The sequence below is a fragment of the Cupressus sempervirens genome, chromosome 5 (assembly GCF_028749045.1).
Source record: "Cupressus sempervirens isolate cs-2001-9-10 chromosome 5, ASM2874904v1, whole genome shotgun sequence".
In the NCBI taxonomy this organism is placed as follows: Eukaryota; Viridiplantae; Streptophyta; class Pinopsida; order Cupressales; family Cupressaceae; genus Cupressus; species Cupressus sempervirens.
Window position 1 is genome coordinate 419,040,397 of NC_143122.1, and position 19,231 is coordinate 419,059,627.

At 33.5% G+C, this 19,231-nt stretch overlaps 1 protein-coding gene across 1 annotated transcript in view; it reads left to right on the top strand.

Annotated features, from left to right (window-relative positions):
* The window catches only part of ATLIG4 (DNA ligase IV), a 247,221-nt gene that overhangs the window by 185,043 nt on the left and 42,947 nt on the right, over positions 1-19,231 (top strand). Inside the window, exons 17-23 of the mRNA XM_089830934.1 lie at positions 13,587-13,679; positions 13,789-13,837; positions 14,032-14,119; positions 14,240-14,443; positions 14,708-14,833; positions 14,958-15,057; positions 15,198-15,303. Of these exons, the coding sequence (XP_089687060.1) occupies positions 13,587-13,679; positions 13,789-13,837; positions 14,032-14,119; positions 14,240-14,443; positions 14,708-14,833; positions 14,958-15,057; positions 15,198-15,303 (766 nt within the window). The remainder of the gene's footprint in view (positions 1-13,586; positions 13,680-13,788; positions 13,838-14,031; positions 14,120-14,239; positions 14,444-14,707; positions 14,834-14,957; positions 15,058-15,197; positions 15,304-19,231) is intronic.

Here is a 19,231-nt window from a genome sequence, read left to right on the forward strand (position 1 = left end):
ATTTTTCTGTACAAGGAAACAATAGATTTGTTTCCCCAATTTCTGAAAATAATGAAAATCTAAGAAAAAAATCCCTTTTTTCATAATTCACAATTTTCAACACTCACTTCAAGGGTAAGTTGGAAGACACAAGGAAGACAATCTTTTTGAAAGGAAAGATTTGCAGAGGATTTCCAAACCCTATCTCAAATCCACCAGTTGAATCTTAGAGAACATAGGCTAAAGCAGGATTCCAAAATAATCTTAATATTTATAACAATTCTTTCACATCAACAACCAAGGTACTGCTGATAAGCACCTCAATCAATGTCTCAACAAATAAGTTAGAAGTTGCTGATATCAGATATGTCAATACGGTCACATGCTTCCCCTCCAACTCTATCCCATGTCCATTCAAATCCGGATGTTGTGACCTATTTCCAATAAATGAATTTTCAGATTCATTTTCTAAAGGTTGATATGAAAAAGTAGAGTCACCGCAGCATGAGTCTTCCTCTTAAATTACATCACTAGTACTCAAATTTCGAGTATGAACATCATCCACATGTGAAATCTCTACAGTCTCATGCTAATGCAAACACAACTCATTGGTGTTAGAAATCAAAATTGATATCATTACTGATAATAACTTATTGTGTGATGAAAGTACCAACATTCCCCTCAACAGTCATGTTCTTTTCCATTGTTTTGTTTGCACTGATGAAATTATTTGTATTAGAGTTTGTCTCATTTTTCTTTGCGAAGAAAGGATCCAAAATCTGTGGATGTTGTAGAAGCCCGGATAAATTTTTATTATAATCCTCAAAGGCTTTATTATGCCGTAGGCGTTTCCTATTTGAATGTGAGGAGCTCAATTTGACATCCAACGGTTCACAGCCATGGAGAGCAAATGACTACCATTGGAATGCTTTGAACCGTAGATCTTTTTGGTTTTTCGCTGTTCACCAAAGAGGATACTTTTACAAAAGAATACTTGAGTGATAATAACTCATTCTTCTCAAAAACATAATCATGTCACTTTCTATACAGCTGCGCCCCGGCCCACATAACAGGCCATTTCTGTTCAGAGTGTTTGGTTTTCCTCCCCAACATTTATTTACTGTAACATCTGTTCTCTCTGCTCGGTCTCGTTCAAGGAAGAGTCGCCATTAACGTTTGAATGATGGTTTTGGAACAGGGTATCGACATCCATCAGGGAATGGCAAGAGGCAACTACTGTCAGATGTTACAATTGGAAATATTTTGGTAAACATGTATGCAAAATGTGGAAACATAAATGCTATATATGAACTGCATGACCAGACGCCTCAAAAAAATATGGTTATTATATTCAAACGCTTTGACTACAGGATTCGCATAAGATGCATTTGTTAAAACGGATTAAAAAAAAAATTCAACCAACGTCCCAGCCCATATGAAAATGGGAGCTTTAGAGAACGGACATCCATCGCCGCATTATATGTTGCATTTGAAACTGCCCAGGTAGACATGAATGCAAAATATGTTATCTTTGACGGGGCATGTAAAGTATTTGGGGGAATGTAAAGACACATGTTTTTGGTGCTGGTGTCAATATACGCAGCAGGACACAGTTCATACGAAGAGGTCATACCTCCTGTCAAGTCAGCCAGTGCCAACATTAATTTCAGCTCTACTTTTACAAATGGATGAGAACTTTTCGCAGATTCCACAATTACCATTTATTCTGGACGCTGCGCCTACTGTTTGGGAAGCTTTTGGCTGCCCCAAAGTGAAGGCACCGGCTACGGTGCAACATATTTGCATCGAGCCACTGCCCGTCTATATGCCCGTGTGCAGTACTGTCCGCTGACAAATTCGTGTCCTTCGCTGACAGTTCTCTGTCAGATAATTTTGTGCATTTCAAATATGCCCAATGAATAGTAAATATTTTCATTGAGACTTTTTTAATTTTAATATTTGAATGGTTAAAAAAATAAAAAATTACTTGATAACAAACAACTATTTTCATTGTTTCATTTAGTGAAAGGGGACTTTTTTATTTCAATATTTGAATTTAAAAAAAAATAAAAAATTACTTGATAAATTATTTTTTTATTTAAGTATTTTAGAGAACAAATATATTTTGTTGAAGTTCTTCAAATATATATTTATAGAACAAATATATTCATTGAATATTCAAAGATATATTACATTTCAAAGATATTAACGGATATTCAACAAATATATATTTATAGAACAAATATATTTGATATTTAATTTAATTTTAGTTTTATTTTATATCAAATTATATTCATGCTTTTATGCTCATCAAATAAGTTTAATTTACATTCCAATATATTTTATAAATTAATAATATAAGTCAATATCTTTGGAATGTAATATATATTCATGCGTTAGCAATTTATTTTCAATAATATCAAATTAAACTTATATTATTATTGAATATATAAAAGCATGAATATAATTTAATCTTAAATTATATTTTATAAATTAATGATATAAGTTTAATTTGATGTTATTGAAAATATATTAAAAAAATAAATTTAATTTAATCTTTTTAAAATTAAATAATTGAAAGATCAAAAAGAAGGTACAATATCAAAAGTAGGGGGATGCGAGCCTTAACTACCTAGTTCAACTGAAAACCATAATTAGTCAAGTTAGCACAACATGTAACAATTTTAACGAGGTTACAAAAGGGGAAAACATATAAGCTATTCCAGAATATCATCATGATCATCAAACCAAGCTGTCCATCCCAACTCTCCTTCCATCCACACGACTCTCTTCCGCTCAAGAATCTGAGCAAAGAAATCAAGTCTATCAGAAAAGGGGCCTCTAGTATCCCACATCTCTTTGAGCAGCTCCTTAAGAGCTTCTTCAAAAGTAGCCTGGTTGTCAATAATGCTGGCCCATTCCAGCCCATGCTTCATCTCATATATGAACATTGTAGCGAGCCCACCGTGGAGAAACCTTTTCTGCTTGTCTTTCTCAAGTTTCATAATGTAGCACACCTGCAAGACAATCTTAAAACGTATAAGTTTCAAATGAAACAAAATAAGGGATCTACTAACATCTTGGAATTTGTCCTCATTTCTACATTTCCAAATAAACCAAAGAATATGAGAAGAGAGAATGTTCCAGAAAAAGTTAGCATCCTTCTTAAGACCAAATATGTTTCCAAGAATAGTATCAAGAACAAAGACATGATCAATTATAGAGATTCCAAAAAACTTCCATATAATCCTAGCAAATTGACAAGTAAAGAATATATGCCTTAAACTTTTAGGAGACCTAGAAATAGAACAAGAGTCAATATCACCAGTTTGATTTTTTACAGGAAACCTATCAAGAAGAAGTTGCCATTTAAAATGCAAGATTTTGGGAGGAATATGGGACTTCCAAATCTGTCAAGAATTTTTTGCCATTCAAGAGAATCCAAATTCATATACCAAATGGTATTCAGGTGTGATATAACATAGTGGTCTTTATTAAGCACCTTATATATATCTTTAGCTTTGACAGGCATTGGCAATCATATTATAGGTACGCTTGTGAGAGTCAGGAAGATTGAACTTAATCCTGATATCTTGCCAACTAGCAAGGTTATCATTTTCCAAGATATCAATAAAGCTCTCGATACCATGGCTATTCCAAAGTTTTGCAGAACATTCTTGACTCATGGCAAGAGGCTTACCATTATGTTGCAAATTCCACCATATAGAGTGCTCACCGTGAATAGAGTTATTGTTAGCAAAGTTAGAATTATAAATAAAGCCCCTCACAAGTTCCCAAGCCTTCCAGATAGATTTAAAAACCAGGGAACCTTGGACAAAGACAGGGAATGTTTCAACAACAAGGTCAGAAAATGGAAAATTCTTCCAATGTTTGGCCTGCTTAAGATAGCTAGATTGAATGTTATTTCTAAGGAGAATCTTCCATGGCTCCTAAACATCAAGAGCCTGAAAAATCCACTTAGCAGTAAGAGAAATTCCTTGGATCCTAAGGTCTTTAAGGCCTAAACCACTTGATTTCTTATCAATATGACACCAAGTCCATCTAACAACATGTTTCTTCCTATTACCTTGGCCATCAGGCCAGGGAATCTCTTGATGGCCTTCTGAATTTCAAACAATTTGTAATTACTGAACATCCAAACAGAGGAATAGTATATACTATAGGATGACAAGATTTTCTGGCACACCTACACTCTACCAGCAGGCGAAAGCACCCTATTATCCCACTTGTAAAGCTTCTTGATAATTCTATCCTTAACCCAAATCCACATGTCTTTGAGTGAAGGGGAGATGGAAAAAGGAACCCCCAAATATCTAACAATTTTATTAGGTCTGCCCCAAGAGTATCCAAACTAGGGAAACCAATCTGGAGGTTCATCTTTCCATCCAAGCATGATAGATTTGGATTTAGATATGCAAGCACTGGAGATGGTTTCAAACAAATCAAGTTTCAGATTGAGATGTTGAATATTAAGAGATGAAAATTCAAGGAAGAGTGAGGTATCATCCGCAAATTGGATATTGAGAAGCTCAGAATTATCAGGGAGAGAAATCCCATTAACTTTGGGAGAGATATTATTGTCTCTGAGGATATAATACAAGGCATTAGAAGCTATGACAAAAACTGTAGGAGCAAGGGGACATCCATGTCGAATGGACTGGGACAGGGGAATATGATTAGATAAAAAATCATTGATTTTAATTCTAGCAGAGGAATCCTTAAGCAGGACTTGAATGTACCTAATAAATTCATCAGGGAATCCGAAGGCTTGAAGAATAGAAAGGATGAAATCCCATTCAACGTGGTCATAAGCTTTCTCAAAATCTAAAAGAAACATAGTAGAGCTCTGATTTGAAGTTTTGGCCCAATCCATTGATTCCTAGTTGGTGACAAGGTTTTCTAGAATATAACGACCCTTGATGAAGCCAGTCTGGGTAGGACAAATGAAGTTGGGCAAAATATTAACAAGTCGAGAGGCCAAAGCTTTGGCCAGAATTTTGTATGAAACATTGAGCAGAGTAATTGGTCGCCAGTTCTTGATAAGAGACTTGTCTCCATCCTTAGGGATGAGTTTAATAATCCCCATATTGATAGAATTACCAAGAGTGCCACAATCATAGGCTTCTACATATAGATCAAATAAATCCTTGGCAATCCAATCAATATTGGATTGGTAAAATTCAGCAAGGAGACCATCCGGCCCAGGCGCTTTATCCTTGTTAAGAGCAGATATAGCATTAGAGATCTCCTAAACCGAAATCCCATCACTAAGGATGGAGGCATCATCCTTAGCAATTTTCTTGTGAATAAGCTCCTTACATTTATTCCTAAGATCTTTGGCATTGCTGCTGTCTTCATAATTGAATAAGGCTTTGTAAAACTTTTCAAAGGCAGCAATAATGTCATTAATGTCAGTGAGCTCTTAATTATCCACAACAATCCTATCCTTAATTTTATTTAATCTTAAATTATATTCATAGTTTTATATATTCAATAATAATATATAAGTTTTACTATAATTTAAGATTAAATTATATTCATGCTTTATATATTCAATAATAATATAAGTTTAATTTAATATTATTGAATATATTATTAAAACTAAAAGCAATATATTATTTTATTTTTAGAGTATGTCACTTATTATTTTAACATAGTTAAAAGTTATGAAACACTTTACAATAATTAATTTTTAATCCAAATTTTTACTTAATGACAAATCATAATAAATTAAAAAAATTAAAATATGACTTCAAACATTCAAAACATTTCAAATTCTTAAAAAAAAATCCTAAATTTTTTAATACTTACTAATAAATTATTAAAACTTCAACCGAATAAATTTGTTCTTTAAAATGCTTAAATAAAAAAATAATTTATCAAGTAATTTTTTATTTTAAAAAAAATATTCAAATATTGAAATAAAAAAGTCCCCTTTCACTAAATGAAACAATGAAAATAGTTATTTGTTATCAAGTAAATTTTTATTTTTTTAACTATTCAAATATTAAAATAAAAAATGTCTCAATGAAAATATTTTAAAAATGTCTCAACGAAAATATTTACTTTTCATTGGGCATATTTGAAATGCACAAAATTATCTGACAGGGAATTTTTCAGCAGACAGTACTGAACACGGGCATATAGACGGGCAGCGGCTCGGTGCAAATATGTTGCACTGTAGCCGGTGCCCAAAGTGAACGCTAGGCTTCTACGGCTCTACACACGTCTACATTTTCTTATTCCAGTCAATGCACACAGCCGTATCACTGAGCCGGGTCACTCTAAATACTTTCCATAGCAGTGACACAAGGTGGCTATGATAATTGTTACCACTAGAACATTCCTGTGGACTTGTTGCAAACCAACAACCCATATCCTGATCGAAATTATTGCTTCACTAATTTGCAGTTATTGCAGTCTAACCAAGAGATATTACTATATATCTGCAACATCTTTCAAACGACCTTTAAATAGCGTTGAGCACCAATACATTATTGCAGGACTATGCATTGGAAATGCACGCTACGCAAAGAACAAAGTCTACCGCAACAGTAGGAGCCTTCTTCCAAGTAGTGCTGTTCTCCACAGGCCCTTTAGGACCATTGATGCTTTCCTGTTAATTTAGATGAATCTAGTGGTTCTGTCCTTTATTGGAGGATTTTGTTTACCTTGAACAGAATTTTCCAAGGGTGTTTTTGGTTTTCATCGTTTTGTTTAATTGAAGCAACATCAACCGTTTGCTTGGCATTAGAAATTTCACTATTATGTCGATTTAGGTATTCTTCGTAGTTCGGAGTCTATCAATTGCCGTGAAATTGATCGTTTGTTTGCTATAGTGGGGTTTTAGCGATATTGAAGTGTGTTTTTCATTGCTTAGCTATACTCAAACTTTTTCTTCTGTTAATTGACACGAAAGTGGCATTTCATCTGCCCTCAGAGGACCCTTTGAGATGTTAAATGAAACATTTTGCAACACCAACGTTTCATTTGTGCCTCCCCTTCTGTTGGCGGAACACAATTGGTCGTTTGTCTACCATCGATAATTTAGCATTTCCTGGTGTTAGGGTTTCCTGACGTTAGGGTCATTGGAAAATTATATGTAGGCTCAAATATTAGAGTACAATATAATATTTTATTGATAAGTAGGAGATAATTTCCACAGCAAGTCAAATTGTGATATTGCTATTAGAACTTAACTATGTGATATTTTATCATTAAAAGCAAAATTTTCTAGTTTAAAATTGTGAAATGTAATGTTAACTTTAGATTGATGATTTATTTTAGGCTATCATATAAATTTTGATTCATTCTTTTAGTAGTTTATTTTGTTCTTCTTCACAATTGTTTTGTTTTATATCAAGATGGATTGGATTTAATGTAAATGTTAAATTAGTTGTAATTTATCTAAGATATTTTATAAACATGAAAGTAGTATTGGATAAATATTATAAATGTTATAGCTTAATGCTCAAATCTATGAATTAAAATTTTCATAGTAAAATGGTATACTAAGATAAAATTGGGATAATTTATATGTATATTAAGGTAAATTTTAATCATTATTTAGTTTAAATTTATTTTCCATAAATGTTTACACATAAACATATTATTACTAGCTTATAATTTTCTTACTTAATTTATGATATAAATATTATTGCTGTTTTTGCTATTTCTCAATTTCATAGTTATTTATTCATTATAGATATTCAAGAAAAAATATTCACAAATAAATAGCCAATGGATAGGATGTACATAATGGGTAGTATAGTGGTTAGAGTTAGTCTTTCACTATGGTTAGAGCTCATTTTCTTTGTTTTCTATCAAATTTTAGTTATGTACATAACATCATCAAATAAGACAAATAACAAGTTAACATATATTGTAATTAACTATAATTGGATATGTATACTATTAGATTTATTATAATAAATATTATATAAATATTTTTAGAGTAAATAACATATATACATATTAAACTCAAATTCGAAGAACTTAATTATTTTGAGAGTAAATGGCTTAAATAAACATAAAGCTCAAATTCTAAGCACTAGCTTAAACCATAGAACAATACTCTAAAAACAAAATAATGAACAAAGACATTAAAGTTATATTGGTCAATATTTATCATTTTTGGTTCTTACATATGATTTGGCCGCATTTTGAATCCATTCTCTTTATATATCTATTTTTTTAAACAATAATAACCAATTACTTTTTGTGCTCAAATTTAGTGTTCAGTTTTTATATTTTATTGTTATTTTGAATATTACTGATTTAGGCAGTAATGGTAGATTAGTAAACTAACTTGACATAAATATAAACAAGTATATACCATCATCTTTCTCAAACAGAACAATAATTTTTTTTAGGTTAGAAAAATTTCATACAAAAATTTACCAAGTATAAGGTCATTTACACATTGCTTGGAATCCCTTGCTTACAGATAGCACAAATACAATTAGTCATTAGAAAATCCCCATGTATGAATTGAAGATATCACAAATCAATGTAAAGTAGAAGAACATTCCATGTACAATCCACTTTGAACTCATACAAAATTTATGCTTGCTACTCTCAAGAAATGGCAACAATTGAAAATAGCAAAGAAATCATCCAAATTTCAAGTGGGGATTCAACAAGGAGTGTCAACAACCCCTTGCATGGACTTGTGGCAACTACTTCCATACCAGAAGCAAGTAGCTTTGCGAAAAAGCCTAAATATTTAGCAAGTAACGTACATAGCCTATCTTCGACTGTTTCAAGTAGTTGCCATGACATTTTGAATAACTTCAAACCAAATTGTCTCTCTTTGCGTCATGTGGAAGAAATGGATGTGATACAACTTTTGAATGGCTGCACTGAGTTGGAGGGGCTTTGCACTTTCATTAGGGAGATCTACTATGAACAACACTATGCAAATGGTGATACACTCTCAATAGTTGACACATATGAGAGGCAATTCAATAAAATGTGATATTTTCTCTTGCTTTCGTACTATGTAACTCGGAGATCATTGTCTTTATCAACTTTTATAATGTATTTATCCAGGTTTCAATTTTTAACATATGTAACCTTGGAATAGACATGAAAGTACATGTTTTGTACATGAAATTTTTAAAAAAATGAAATTTTATAGAAAATTGCTTCCACCAATGAAATTGGTTGTAGGCTAGATAATATTAGTATGAGTTAGATACAAGGAAATCATGTAAACATATGTAATTGTACAACAAATTAATGCAAGGCTATTTCCCTTTCTCACGTGTGATTAAAGGAGTTGGAAAAAAAAAGAAGCTCTATGTACAACAATATGCTACTTTTGGAACAAAGCATCTACCTTATTAATATACATCTAGTTGTCCTCAATCGTGTATTTTAAGAACACAAATTTTGATCCCTAGATAGTCTAATCAAATCATATCAACGTATTTGCAGGGTCTTGTATTCCTTTTCCACTTAATCTCACGATGGTGACTTTAACTAGTGGTGGACTAGCTAAGATTCTTGCAGGCTCATCTATTATTGATCCATACTTACAAGTTACACCAAGGGCTAACATTCACAGCAATATCAAGAGTACGTGAACTTACAAACCTCCGCATTCAACCCACATTCACATTTGAAAGATATGCAAGGATGCAACAAAACCCATTTGTTGCACGAAGGAAAGAAGAGGAGATGTACCTTCAAACATTATCAAATACAAGTCCTCCAACAATATCAAATTTGAAACCACTACTATAGGTAAGCTTGAAACTTTTTGGACACATACGTTACAAATTAGAGTCTACAAATTCAAAGCTGATTAAAATTTTGTAATCTCCACAAGTGTAAATGACATTGCATACACACAAAAAATGGACCATACACTAGATGGACTGGGAAATCAAAGGTCATTGAAGAGTCTTTCACATTAATATTTGCTACTTTCACTCTCCTGCCTAATTATCAAGGTGATTATTGATTGCCAAACATATTGTATTAAATGTGAATAATAAATAAAATGTCTCCTTTGTGTTAGTCAAGCAAAAAAATTTACACAAAAATATGGCGTACCTATTGCACACTAAGGTGCGATTGCTAGTTATAATACTTGAAAGGCATGCATGAAGTTTGTCATGAGATCTTGTGAAGATTTTGTTTTACCAATGATTCACACAAACCCTCTGTCTTGAATGTAAGATGCTTCCCCCATAGGATGGTAGTGAATCGCTCTAATACTACTATAAGAACCCCAACAAGGTTCTGACTTCAACAAGCACTAGATTTGCTTCAATTGTGAATGTTTGACATTTTTCAAACAATTTTCATGTAAACCTTAATTCCTGATTTATGAATGTAAATGTGTTTGTTTTATTTGTAATTGAATGGTTTTGCAATTACTTAACATATAATAATGCATGAACTAAACTAATTGCTAACCCATAAATCATTAACACCTCTATTACATTAATCCACCATGAAACTATTAATCAAGTCAAGTACAATGCATGCAATTACATTATTCAGAATTCTGGAAATTAATTACAGCAGACTTATAGCTGAATGCTGGAAATATTGGACACCCAAAAATGTATCTCAGCTATCATGGAATTGACGCCAAGGCTGGAGTTTGTAAGAGAAGGGCCCAAATCACGAAACGTGCCTTCAAAATCTCAAACGCCACTTTCTCTGCCCTCATGTGGCCCTCAAATAACTCAGTGACTGCCCTTTACTTTTGCACGGACTCACATATTAGCTGCAATCTACCTTCAATCAATCATACTGCCTTAATTTCCTCATTCTAAATGATGGCAAACAATTAGTCTGCAACTTCTTCCAACTATTTATCAAATGATAATGTGCTGAAACAGAAATAACTTCAAACATAAAGGAAATGCCACAGTTTTGAGTTGGCAGTACCATTCAAGAAGTGTGACAAAAACATTGACTAAAGATGATTCCATTGCAATTTTGAATTTTTAAAAGAAAAAGTTACTTAAAGCAATGATGTCATCTTATTGTTTGGACTATGATAGGGAGAAAATAGATTAGGGGAAATCCTATTCTAAGCTATTGGATTATTCTATTGACTTTTTAAAAAAGGATAGATATAAGGCTATTCTATAGAAACACATGTTCAAAGATTTTATTGTATTACTATTTGATCGCTGAACGCTTCTTCTAGAGCCTATAAACAAGTGCTATGAGCTTATAAGATGTAGTAATAGTGAATGCAGTCAAGTCTTTGTGGTTTTGTGATCATTATCTTCTGTTCACAATTTAGAAAATTTAATTAAATCAAATAACAGCTTTAAGCTTAAGCTTTACATTGATGCTCATTATTCCCATAAGTATTTGTAGTGCTTTAGCAATTTATTTCTAAAATTGTTCATTCTTTGTCCAATTAATCATGTCTTGTTGATGTATAATATTGGTATCTAATTTTACCAATAATTGACTTTTGATGGTGTTATTTTGTTAAATATTTGTTTGTAGCCAGTTATTGGTCTCAGAATTAAGTGATAGAATCCTTTTATCATTTGTACTTGAATTGGTTTTTCTTTGAATTGAAAATCACTTTACAAGCCTTGACTTTTGATATTTTGACACTTGAAGTCTGTGCCAAAAACATAGTTGAATATTTACAATTAATGCAAAGCAACTATCAAAATTTTGAACATTGTGCATATACGGAAATTTAGTTAAATTCAGGGTAGTAGTTTGGGTTTTGGGGGGATTACCCTTTTTAATTTGAAGAATTGGTCTACTATAGACATTGCTTTTCTCTGTGTTGTTCTAGAAAGTGTCATGTCCCCAAATTTTAATGTAATTTTTTACTTAAATCAATTAATTAAATAGTCCCAGAATTTAAATAATATAAGGACCTTTAATTAGTTACTTTAATTAATTAATATGGGGCCCAAGTTAATATTTGTATTTGTGGTTCCGATTGATTTAATATATCTTGGACCTATTTTTATTTTAGTTTCCGTTGGTAAGTGTTGCCGTCGGCTATCTTTGTACACCCTCGGAAAGGTTTTCCCCAACGAGTATTTAAGCACGGCTTGTAGTAGTTGTAGGTATGCATTCTGATTATTTATTTTGTACTGTGAATTCCTATTGGGATTTTTTGTTGTTCGCCATTTTGGAAGTGAAAGATCTTCCCTACTTGGCTTATTCGGTTTCGGTGGGATTCAACCCTCACCCTATTCCATTGCACGTAATACATAGCTTGGATCTGGCAAATCAGAGCACCATCTTATTGCAAATATTAATTGAAGGATATTCGTGTTCAATCTCCATTCTTGTTTGGTTTATTAATGAATTCGGATCTATAAATTTATGGTTGAATAACTTAGCATTCCTCCTCTATCCGTACACTGTCCATCCCCCACATCACGAAGTGCATCTTCCATACTACAACCGTACGACTTGGACAACTCCATAACTATATTTCTGCTTGTCTTCTTCCCACACCGTACGACCATTGCAGCTCCATCCCATAATGACCATAGTGACATTCCACCGTACGACCACCACACTACTATACAACATTCAACCGTACAACGGTCACTTACACTACCGTACGACCTTCAAGAGAACACCATACCACCTTCAAGCCTACACTGTACAGCCATACACTACTGTATGACCATCAAGATAATAATGTACTACCTGAAGCACTAGCCATCCGAAGCACAGAGGGAGAACTACCTGAAGCACAGACCTGAACCATTGGCCACCTGAAGCACTAAGGGAGAACTACCTGAAGCACTGGCCACCCGAAGCACTGACCTGAAGCATTGGCCCCCAAAGCATTGACCTGAAGCACTAACTGAAGCACTAACCCAAAGCATTGACCCGAAGCATTGATTGGAAGCACTGACCTGAAGCACTGGCCACCCGAAGCATTAAGGGAGAACTACCCGAAGCATTGACCTGAAGCATTGGCCATCCGAAGCACCAAGTGAGAACTACCTGAAGCACTGAGAGATACTACTTGGAGCACACAACCAGACTACGTGAAGCACACGATAAGACTAAAGCATACTACGAGACTTCATAAGGAGGAAACTCTAGAACAAAACATTATAGTGTTATTAGAGCAGAAACCTTTTGGAAGCATCTCTGAAACTTTCGAGAACTTTACCAAAACCGTTCGGGAAATCTTTGAAACTTTTGGGAACATTATCGAAACCGTACGGAACATTATAGAAAGATAGAACAAATGTAAATTTCTATGCTAGAGCATTATGTATTTCTTAAAGAAATGTACTAGATTTTACAAAAAACCACACCGTTCTTTCAGATTCTCCATTATCCACGTATGTATGCAAATATTTTTTGATGATCATGAAATATTGGAAGGAAATTTATTCTTAATTATATTCTTTCAAAGATTAAAATCATCATTACCCTTCCATATTTAGTAGTGCATTGTATAAACTCAAATTATATGTATGCTCTTTTTAAATATTTAGTGTAATAAATATGCAGTATGTTTTTGAGCATTTTGAACGTACAATTTTTTCTCATTTATTTTTTCCTCAGATGGAATAAATTTGCGTTAATGTATTTATTCATATTTATTTTGGCAACAGGCGAAATGAAAAGAACTCAAAGGTGCCAAGCTTTTATACAGTGACAAATAATGGGAAGGAGAGACCTGATGTTTGGATTGAAAGACCTGAAAAGTGAGAATAATTGTTTTTTAGTTTTTAAACTTTTGAAATTCTATGATATGGAGGAGTTAATCTTTGTTCATTGACGATAGCTTTTACATTCTTAGGGTTTGCAATGCAGGTCAGTTATATTAGAGATAACAAGTGATGTGCGGATGATTAAGTCAGAGGTATTGGAGACATACTCCTTTTTCAAACTACTACTTGATTTGTTACATATGTGAAGAGAACATTGTTTCAAACCTTTACAGTTCCACTATAACTGCACCAAACACATCTGATTCCTTGGGGACTTTAATATCCTATTTGTTTTTGTTTGTATAGAACCTTTACTCTCCTTTTGTATTCATCATTTTTTGTTTAGGTCTTTGCCTCACCTTATAGCTTGAGATTCCCACGCATACATAGGGTGCGATATGACAAGCCTTGGAATGAATGCCTTGATGTACAGAGTAAGATCTCTTTGGGTACTTCCATAGATATAATGATTATTTATTTATCCTATGTAAACTATATTTATTTGGCTTTCTGAAAGCTGGAAGACACATGATCACTAACAGTGTTTATGGCAGCATTTGTGGACTTAGTACAATCAAGTAGTGGGACAATACAGAAAGCTGATCACCATACAGGTTTGGGTCAACGGAAGCCAAAACATATCAAAGACACTTCAAAGGGAGAAAAGAGGATTCTCACTATAGTACCATCCCATATGCTAATGACAGATATATCTGATGTTAAAAGGGAGACCTTGATTTTTAAGAATTTTTTGTTCTGTATCCTTTGAAAGTGATTTTAATATAAAAGCTATTGCCTGAAAATGGAAAGTTCTTCCCCATTTCATTGAATATTATGAGTTGCTAAGTTTAAGACTACTTCAAATGTCCATAGCCCGAAGGATACAAAGAGATAAGATTATTTTCTCTTGCTTTTTCTGAACAACCTTGATTCTAGCTTTTTGATTGGTGTTCTATGGCACTATGTTGAAGCACATTTTATGTTAAATTCTTTGATATAAAGTTTATGCCTTTACAAGATAGATTTTGTAAATTTTCCCCCTGAGTATTCACTAGAGAATTTTCACAAAATGGTGGTGGAAAACGGGGGTTCATTGTCGTTGAACCTTAACGATTCAGTTACTCATGCTATTGCAGCTGATAAGAGAGGTGGCCGTTCTTTCGCTTAATTTAAACTTAGAAAACTTAAGATATTGCTGCTCTGCTTTTTTCTTCTTCAAGATGTGTTATTTGTGTAAAAGGTTACTATTATTTTTTTCATTTTTATCTGCAGGAATCAAATACCAAGCAGCAACAAAGCACGGAGATGTCATTCATTACTCTTGGGTCATTGATTGTTGTAAACAGAAGTCTCTCTTGCCATTACGAGCAAAGTTAGTATTAATAAAGCCTTAAAGCATTTAGGTGTAACTTGAATGATGATTAAGTTTCTATTATCTGGTAGGTCTTTTTGGTTGCCGATCTATGAGCTAGTTAATTTATTTGAAAATTTGGTTTATGGCCTTGGACACAGATACTTTCTCAATCTTTCAGACTCAACTAAAGAGAAAATGAAAGAGGATATTGATGAGTTTGGTGATCACTACTTTTGGGATTTAGATATTGTAGATCTGAAACAGGTATATAGGTTTAACTAGTTTTTCTTAGCTTGATTGATTTTTGTGCCCCTACATGCGAAAAACAGGTATATCAGGTGTAGCTTATGTTTCTTAACTTTATTTATTTTAATATCCCCCATATTAAATATACATAGGAATCTGAATTTTATACAGATGGGAATGTACACAATTTCTTATTCTAATAACAAGTCAGGTACCTAGTTTCAATTGGCATGATTAAATCTGGAACCTTTTAAGGCAAAGGTTTTGAACAACAGCTTAAAATCTAGGCAGGAAAATATGTTCAACATAACTAGACTTCTGAAATTAAAAAAATTGAATCTTATTATGTGGCTTTGTTTTTAACTAAAAAATCAGAAAGCCAAAAAAATTCTGAAATTAGCAAATTAATATAATATAATATATCATAACTGTATCCAGCCTCTTATTCTAGGGCCATGCGACCTATATTCATTGTTTGTGAACCCTGCGACAACTTTATGATTTGTTAAGTACGTTTTTTTGCTTTGTGTGTTTTTACAAGTTTCACGCTTTTACAGTTCATATGGAAAATATGGCTAAAAATGTCAACACGGGTAAAACAATGGTTAAAATGCATTTTTCATGTGTTTTTGGCTATACAACCATACCTTTTCTCTGTTCAGATGTCAATTTTTTATTTTTTTAGTGTAATAAAATCTATAATTGAATTTTACAAATATGTGATGTTTATGAAATTTAAACTTTTAGTACTTTCTAAGTTGCCGAGTTTTTGCCGTTTTTTGTTTGTTGAGAATGTGAGTAAAAAATTTTGGGGCTGGCTGAGTACTCTCTGCGTCTGAGTCTGAAAACTATGCCTATATTGATTGACCTACCCACATGGGACACATCCATGGTTCTGTCCAAAGAATGTAGGTCCCTACTCTTTCAATAAAAATTATCTTGCCAAATGAGAGAAAACATGAAACCTAACCATTGAATGTAATGTCCCTTTACACTAAGCACAATAATAAATGATTTCTCTGGCCTTTTGTTCCTTGAGGCTAGAGTAAAAGGAAGTTTGCAAGGGAATAAAGTGAATAATTGAATGTAAGAGGCAAAAAGCTACAGTTGTAATTCACTTGTATTTAATTGTTCATGGGTCACTTAAACATGTCAAGGAGGCAACTTGGACACCTAGCATTTAATTAATATTATGGACTCCTCATTTTTATGCCCAAGTCTTACATTTACTAAGGGTGATTATATTAAGGATGTGGCTAGAACAATAAATATTGGAGAATGGAAATTGATAGCTGTTGTGACGGCTATAGAGGGCATCATTGGGGTTGGAGTAAGAATGATTACTATTCAACTATTTTCCCTAGGGATGTGTACCCGGCCTAAAAACAGGAGTTTCGGAAATGGGGATGTCCTAGGATGGGGGGATGGGTACGGGACATCCCACAGCTGTCCCCAAAATAGGCAAATTACCAGGGGACGTCCTCGAAACTCGAGGATGGCTGGGAAAGAAGGGGGACGGCTGGCCATCCCCAGTACTCCCGAATTAAATTTTTGTTTTTTTTTATGCAAAAAAATTTAAAAGTGACCCCACCCCTCCAAATGCTGTAGAGCAAAGTAACGAGAATTGGAATCGGCAAGGCCGAATCAAATCGTGAATCGGCTATGAATTGGCGATGAATCGAAAAATTTGAAAAAACCCTTTAAATTTAGAGATTTTAACAATTTAAAACTTATTTCATGCACCCTTTATTGAATATAACTTAAACACACTATAACATCATCAAATAGAAGTTAAAAGTTAACATACATAAACATGGAAGTTTGGAACATAAAATCCATCACATATGTAACTATGTTATGTAAAATGTAAATTGTAGGCTCCCAATGCAATTTATAGCCTTTCTAGATGGACTTCTGATCTCTTTGGTGCTCTTCCTTCTTGCTGGTTGGAAACCTGTGGATTTTCTTTTCTCTTCTTCTCTCTCACCTTTCCTCTCTTCTACTCATGCTTAATAATTAGAAGGCCCTTTAGGGTTAAAACAAAGAGGAAAGGCTAAAAAGAAAACAATAAAAATATGTATTTTTAGAAAAAATTGAATGCAACTTTATTGGCTGCCGTGGCCGATTCACAAGGGAGATTCAGGAGATTTTTGGCATGAATCGGTGATCCATGCCAAAAAATCGCCGATTACGATTCACAAAAACTCGGCTGGATTGAATCGGATTGCGATTCACACAATTTTTGGGCGATTTTCGGAACTATGCTATAGAGGCAGAATAGGAGCAGCAGTTTGCTTCATTTTTCTATGTTATGATTTTTATGTCGAATGTGAACATGATTGTGATACATTGATTACTTTATGGTAGCCCTCTAGCCTTTGGGCGTATAGCTTTAGGCTTTTCTAGATTTAGATCTTCAGATTTATCATGTTTATCATTATGATATTGTTCACTGATATTGATATGCATTTTGACAATCAAGTATTGAAATTGGATATTATCTGCTAGATGGCATTAAAATGTTGTATGTTATGGTTCTATAATGTTTAAATGGCATGCTTTGTGCTTAGTTTCATATGAATGGATGTATATTTGCAAATTTCAATGTATATTTTAAAATTTCCCTACATATATATGGCCATCCCCGTTTGCTGTCCCTCCTTGTCTCCAAAATCACCAAAAAGATTTGCCATCCCAAAAAGCCGTCCCCCATCGTCCCCGTATTGGAAACTCGGGGTAACATAGCTATTCAATCATTTAATTGATATTAGATTCTATCTGCAAGCCTATTCCAAGGCAATACTCATCAGGATGTAACTGTTGTGAAGAAATTCTTCTGGACAAAACCCCAGAAAAATCAGTAGATTTATTTCCTGCATTTAAGGCGGTCACTTTAATATTTGCATAGATTGCACGTGTGCTTGTCGCTGGGCATTCCTCATGCGAGGCACAACCTTCATTGAAGAGCTGTTCAGAGAAATACAGTCCACAGCATGATTTGAGCATGTTCGCACCTATTCAAATATGGGGTCTCTCGATTATTAGTTTCTTGGATGTGGCTTGATGGGTACCCACGGCTAGGAAACGATTATCAGCAATACCAGAACGTGGCAATAAAACCTCTGAGTAATCATTTCTTTGGAGGAGATGGATTTAATTCTGCATGATCTAGACAAATAATCGAACTTGCAGGTGCAAATCACTCATTATTCATGGTTATCTATGTCATTTCATATTTCTGCATGTATGAGATGTAATGAAGGCATGCTGCATTTGATGGTCTTATTTGATAAATGATAATAGGTTTGATGTTATAGCAATCTGATTTGTATTTGCCGTCTCTGAAAGATTGAATTCTTTGGTCTTATATGCGTGTAAATCTAGAGCGCACTCAGTTGGAATCTCTTGAATGCATTAATAAGTATTGTCATCATCATTACCTCAATCTAGTATACACAAAAAATTATAGGAGTCAGAGCAAGATCAGAATTTACTCATAAATAGAAGGTACTTGCAAACTGTTTGACAATATTTCTTTGATGGTTAGATATAAATAGCTGAATGTTACATCCCACTCAGTGTTAAACTGTTTGACAATATTGCTTTGATGGTTAGATATAAATAGCTGAATGTTACATCCCACTCAATGTTGTCCAAATGCCTATCTTATGAACTTATTTTCTAGTATGCGAAGTGTTTGGTGTAATACTCTGAAGAATTAATGAGTATTCCAGAATGTTATGAACATACAAGTGTTTGATTAAATGCCCGTCACATAGACTGGTTTTTTGTTGTGGAATCTAGTTTCAGAATTAGCAAGGGTTATTATAGTGGTATTGGAGTCACAATTATGCTAGCCAGTTGGGTTAGTCTTGCTCTTTGGGCATTTAGTTAAGTTATCTTGGGAAAAATGTCTAGCTAAAAGAGATATGGAAAGCCTTTGAAC